Source organism: Toxotes jaculatrix, chromosome 21 (genome assembly GCF_017976425.1).
Source record: "Toxotes jaculatrix isolate fToxJac2 chromosome 21, fToxJac2.pri, whole genome shotgun sequence".
NCBI lineage: Eukaryota > Metazoa > Chordata > Actinopteri > Toxotidae > Toxotes > Toxotes jaculatrix.
The window spans coordinates 10,496,501-10,502,500 of record NC_054414.1 but is presented as its reverse complement, the minus strand read 5'-3'; the positions used below and the strand labels follow the sequence as shown (position 1 = coordinate 10,502,500).

General features: G+C 39.8%; 1 protein-coding gene across 2 annotated transcripts in view; it reads right to left on the bottom strand.

Moving 5' to 3' along the window:
* Nucleotides 1-5,461, bottom strand: part of taok2b (TAO kinase 2b) — a 21,384-nt gene extending 15,923 nt beyond the window's left edge. For both annotated transcript variants that reach the window (XM_041029293.1, XM_041029292.1), the window contains exons 1-4: nucleotides 4,933-5,461; nucleotides 1,802-1,942; nucleotides 705-776; nucleotides 518-619 (exon numbers count right to left, since the gene is read on the bottom strand). In XM_041029293.1, the coding sequence (XP_040885227.1) occupies nucleotides 518-619; nucleotides 705-776; nucleotides 1,802-1,933 (306 nt within the window). In that variant the 5' untranslated portion in view covers nucleotides 1,934-1,942; nucleotides 4,933-5,461. The remainder of the gene's footprint in view (nucleotides 1-517; nucleotides 620-704; nucleotides 777-1,801; nucleotides 1,943-4,932) is intronic.
* Between the last annotated feature and the right edge of the window lie 539 nt (nucleotides 5,462-6,000).

The window sequence follows — 6,000 nt, the reverse complement described above, 5'->3', positions numbered from 1 at the left end:
TGTCGTTCCCTCATATGTGAAAACTGCGCTTCAAATTCTGCTGTTGTTTTTCAAATCACCTCATTTTCATGGTTCTTCTAATGCAGTGGAAACATAAACAGGACTGTGCAAACTGGGCTTTTAGTTTGTAGTTTCTATTCCCTGAGTTTAATTCCCCTGGTACCATACTTAGTCTCAGTTATTTTGGCCATCTCATTTACATCAACGAGGGAAAGCTAAATAACAGAAGCAAAAAGAAGCAGAAACTGCAGGTTGGATGACAGCCCGCATTGACATGAACCTGTTTGTTTGAAGGTGCTGCTGAATTATGTCCTGCCACGCTCCCAGACGAGACTTTTTCATCTTTGTTTTGTGTGCCACTGGGACTGAAGTAAAAGCATTGTGCAACTGAGAAACACCCTCTGTACATACAAAATAATGCATTTCCAGAATGTGCTGTAGGCAGTGTACAGACCTTCCCTGGATGTGTATTACACAATCAGTTTATGGCTAGGACTGCGCGCACACACACACTTACCCATGCTGTGTGCTCTCTCAGGTAGCAGCCACGGTATTCAACGGTGTTGGGGTGGCGCAGTTTCTGAAGGAACTTCACTTCCTTGATGATATCCTGCCATTTCTGCAAAATGACCAGAGCCACGGTCACTGATAAACTGATCTTTCATCTACAACAGATGAAGGATGAGAGTTTTGCCAGGTCCTACCTCGTTGGACTGTTTGCCACTATAGGACATCTTCTTGATGGCCACCACCTCATTGGTGCGGATGTCATGGGCCTGATAGGGACAACAGACAGGAAATCACTTCTTTTAAGTCTTAAGTTTCATTTTAACAGCAGTAATGCCTCTACCTTGTATTTCTGACAGCAGAATTTGAGTTAAGTTTAACTAATCATTTGATGTGGCCGACAGGACCAATGCGACATACTGCATTTTCACAAAATACCTGCGAGCTCTGGGTTTTTACATCAGGCCTAACAAAGAAATCGCTCTTACATAAACCGAGGATTTCTGCTGAGCCTCCTTCCTTCTTCTCTTCTGCCCTCTCCCATCGATCCCTTCATCCATGACTAGCTCCTTTCCACCCTTCATTAAACAGGGCTTTTCATCCATCACTTACAAGTTGTCCTTGACCATCACCATGTTTTTGCCTTTTTCTCTCTACTGCCACCTTTCATCTTCAGCTGATGGGTTTATCCACCTTGTGTTCTTATCGGCAGTACCATCATTACCTTCCCTCCGGTCTAACAGACACCATGGTCTGCCCACAACATCACTCTTCCCAGTGTCTGTTACCTCTGACTATGTTCATCACAGCGACCTCAGATTAAATGATGTGAAAAAGCAGCAGTTCATTTCATCTATTCTGTTTTATTTTCCACATCAGTGCAAGTTTTTGGGTTGTCCTTTCCCCTGTAGCATCACCCTGAAATAGCCACAACTGCTACAATTAACAGCCACTATAAGATCTGCAGACAGTATTTTCATTATTGATTATAATTATTTTAATTTTAACTGAATTCTGTGTCCAAATATTAAAAACTGCTTTATCAAGTTAGCAGAGCCCAGGGTGATATCTTCAAATTTATTTGTTCTCATCAACAGAGAACAACAAAAGCAAATCATCACAACTGAACAAAATAATGATTTTCATATTTACTTTCATCTGTATTTCATTTCTCATATTACGTATTGATAAAATAACTCTAATTTCAGTTTTGTTTTTAATGTTAGAGCCCAAAGTGTAGCCACTGTGGCACCAATATCCCCTTACTTTTACAAACCCAAAAACCAAAACTTACGAAGTAGACTGCTCCGAAGCTCCCATGGCCAATCTCCCTCAGGTCTGTGAAGAGCTTCTCAGGATCCTCCCTGGAGAACAGTTCAGCCACCTCCGGGTCCTTCAGGCTCCCGGCCCGCACACTCGACGGCATGGCCAGCGCCTGGTGAGTGTGGAAGAGACACACTGGGTAAGCGTCTGTTATTTGGAAGGATTACCAACAGTTGTGTTGGAAACATGAGCCGCAGAGGAAATATGGTCCAGTCTGTCACATATAATGGACACATTTGGATGTCTTGAGGAAATTTCTTTTTTTTTTTTTTTTTAATATCCAGATATATCCATCTACAGATATCTGGTGATTTGCTGGTCATTGTTTTCTAGTACACTGCTGCAGTGCATGTACAATCACAAAGAGCACCTCACTTGTATATTATATCTATATATTTTTATATTTACACTAAATTACTCTTTGTAAAATCAAAGGGCTGCCTGTACTGCTGATCCCACCAAAAATCAACACACTAGTTTGCAGCTCAATATAGCGTTCGCTTTTCCACTTCACAGGGTCGAGTCACTTTGCTTCATGTGTAAAAAGCTTGTCCAGCTCTACATCTGCATTTCAACAGTCTAAGAATCCAGAAATGCAAATTTGTGTTGGCTCATAAGGATGGAAAATATCAAAGTGCCCATCAGCGTCAGCTGAACATCCATCCATCCACCCACCCATTCATTCATCCATCACCATCCATCTGTCTCACTACCAGAAATATAGCACTGAACAATATTGGGAAAAACTCAACATAACTGTATTTTTCAGTTTTACAATCAAGACTGCAATATTCATAAACTGTTTATTACCATAATTTCACCAGATGCAGTATAGGCTGTTTTTTTTTTTTTTAGCTTAGACAAATCCAACTGGAAGTGAGAAAGAAATGAGTACCTGCTTCTGCACCACATCATCTTTTTTGGAGAGCAAAATATCTTAAAATGGCAGCTGCAGCATATTTTTCCTTTGGCAATTCTTTTTCTAATGTTTTTTTTTTTTTCATTTTCCTCACTCACATTAAAGTATGACTCAAAAACCCACACAAAACGCTTCAGATTTCCATTGTAAGCTAAACAAAACATTCCTCTCTGTGATTCTGACTGGTCATTCACTGGTCTGTCACCAGTGCGTGCACTCAGTGCATGTGTGTGGTGTGAAACCAGCAAATAAAACAAAAGAAAGACTGTGTGTCGTTCAGACTATGAAAAAGCAAACCTCCATTGTTTTAATCAAATCAAAAATTTAAATATTTAGGTACTGTAGCATGGCTGTACTGTAGCAGTACTGTAGCATTACCTTATTACATGTTATGTTGAGGAAGATCCATCACTAATTGGATATACCGTACAGAATATAGCTGGATCATTACTGGATTTGTGAGGCTGATAATAATATTTATGTTTGGGAATCTTAAAAACTTGATTACAATATATCAGATGATAATAATTTATTAAAACGTAAACAGTAATCTTGATACGGAAACAGCAGACAAATGCAGGTCAAATTTCACAGGATAAAAGTCAACTGCCAACCAGTTTAGCAGGAAAATAATTTGCCTACTGTGCAGGAACAGTGATGATAAGTTTGACCTTTTTTGGTTTTAAAGTATAAGAAGTTCCAACCACTACAGAGTTTCTATCTCTGAAAAGCTAATCAAAGGTTGCCTGACCAATCATGGAAAAGGAATAGTAATAAATATGTGGCTATTGGAAACCCACATTAGACTATTCAAGATTGACCCTGACCTCTGATTTGATCAGTTTTATACTATGTCCTATAGGGTCTGGCAATATGACACCATATATTGTGAGACAATATAGATTTGTCATGCACGGTGTTTGAAAATGTTGACATCTCCTATTAATTCAAATTAGCTTGTTTACCATATTTTGTTTCCAAAACAATCAATCAATCAGTAAGTTCCATTTCCTTTTCATTATAAATTATAATAATTAATGTAATTTACAGCATTAAAATTATCAGGTATTATTAAACTGCAATTACTAGATTTGCTCTACTAAAGAGGGACTACGTAAAACTGCGTCATTTCACTCACTGTCACAGGTGTTTTGAACCAAATTTCATATTATTTTGGGAAGTACAGTTGCAGTAAAGATCTTTTTGCAAACAGTAAACCAGCATTCAGTGTTTGAGTCAGATTGTTTGTGATGCTTGTGTACCAGAGGCTCCCATTTCAGTCTCCGATTTTAAAAGGAGAGAGATGCTGAAGCTCAAAATATTCCAAAATATATATTTATTATAGCATATACATAAAAGTGCAGCTGTACTGCAGACAGTAACTGCTCATTTGTGTCATGCACTGTTTTCCAAGTTATTTTGTCAAAGGGTTCATGTAGAAATGCAATACATGCGGTATATTTTTTAAGTGCCCAGTTACTTAACAACTGCACTTCCATTTCAGTATTTCCAAGCACTTGAAAATGAACATGCACCAGATGAAACATTTCTTTCATGGCCATTTAGCTACTGTCAAAGAGGAAGCATGTGGTTCCCTTTAAAAAAAATGAGAAGTTCTTTATATATTGAAACCAAGCCTCAAGCAAGCTCTCAGTCTAATTTTTAAAAACCCATCCATGTCATACTCATTCCAGACACACTGAGGAAGAGGCACCACACGTTACAATTATGTGGTTTCATCCAATATTATCTCTCTAACCTACATGCAATTTTACAACCTTGGATAACCCTGGGCATATTGTGGAAAACAAAACGCATATTGTCCTTGGATGGTGAGACAGAGAAGTAATTCTTTAGGTATGTGCTTGCCATCAGTATCCTGTACAGTGTGCATCTCAGCTGAGCAAGATAGATGGCTTTCGCACTTGGCTGGTCAATTAGGCTATTTGCTCCTGCTCACCAAAGAAATGCATGACATGTATTCAACAGTGGACAACAACAACTCCAGGCTGGCTGGGTTTTCAGGGTACAGGCCAACAACAAGCCTGCATGTCAATGTCAACCTCTCCGGGATCTGAAAATTAGGCAGCGAATGCTGCTAGCTGGTCTTTTCCCCTGCAAACAGAGGTGGAGAGGCGCAGTCGCCTCCTTTGACATATTGAATGATTTATAACATGTCTTACCGTGGCTTTTGGGATCCACTGTAGCTAGCTCTGGAGCTAGCTAACCGGCCTGGCTGGAAAATATTGGTCTCACTCCCCTTTCCTCGGCACTGGTGTCTATTCAACACGAACAAACCACATTCTGTCTGTCGATGCTTTTACTCGAAGTCCCCTCCATCCTGATGCTCCCAGTCAAACGGACAGCTAGTACGTCTGCACGACTTGACATGAGTAAAGTGCCAGTCAGTTAAATTGACAGCTAGCTGCTGACTGACGCCTGCCAGTTCGCAGCAGAGCTGTCTCCAGAAGAAAACCACAGGCTAGCCCTAGCTCAGCCGCTGTTAGCAACACCGCTAACTAAATAACGTAACGCCAGGAGCCGCCTGCGACGCTCTCAGCAGGAAACTGGTTCATTAATTTCCACGGGTCCGCTCCGCACTCCACTTTGCACTGTCATTACGTTAGTGCTGTCGGCGGATTTCATCTCCAGTCCGTGTTATCCCCATTTTGCTCGACTCTCATCCGTTTTTGTTCAGGACTTCATGATGGCGGAACGGGGCGGGAGCCGAAAGGAAAACGGAAGCGCTCTTCTTCGACGCTTCTAAAGCAGGCACGCGAGCTGAAACATTGTCACGCCGTGGCCGCGGAGGTTCGCCGAAACGTAAATATGGTAACTGCGCAAGTTAAAACCAGAAATTAAGCTGCCTATATTATTATTATTATTATTATTATTATTATTATTATTATTATTATTATTATTATTATTATTATTATTATTATTAAGACAATCAGCAGATACTCTTGAAAAAGTAGCAACACCACTATCTAAAATTGTGGAATTAAAAGTCCTGCATTTTAAGTGTCACTTCAGTAAAAGTAGGTTATCAGCAGAATATGCTTAAATAATCAAAAGTAAAAAGGCTAATTAGGCATTAAAATGTACCCTGTGAGTGGCATTTTAATGCCGAGGTTAGATGAGTTAGTTTAACTGATTTATTTTCGGTTGGGTAGTTTAATCTCGTAATAAAGCATCATATTTGATAAAGACGATTATATGTTTTTAATGTGAGCTCTGCATCTGCGAAGTTA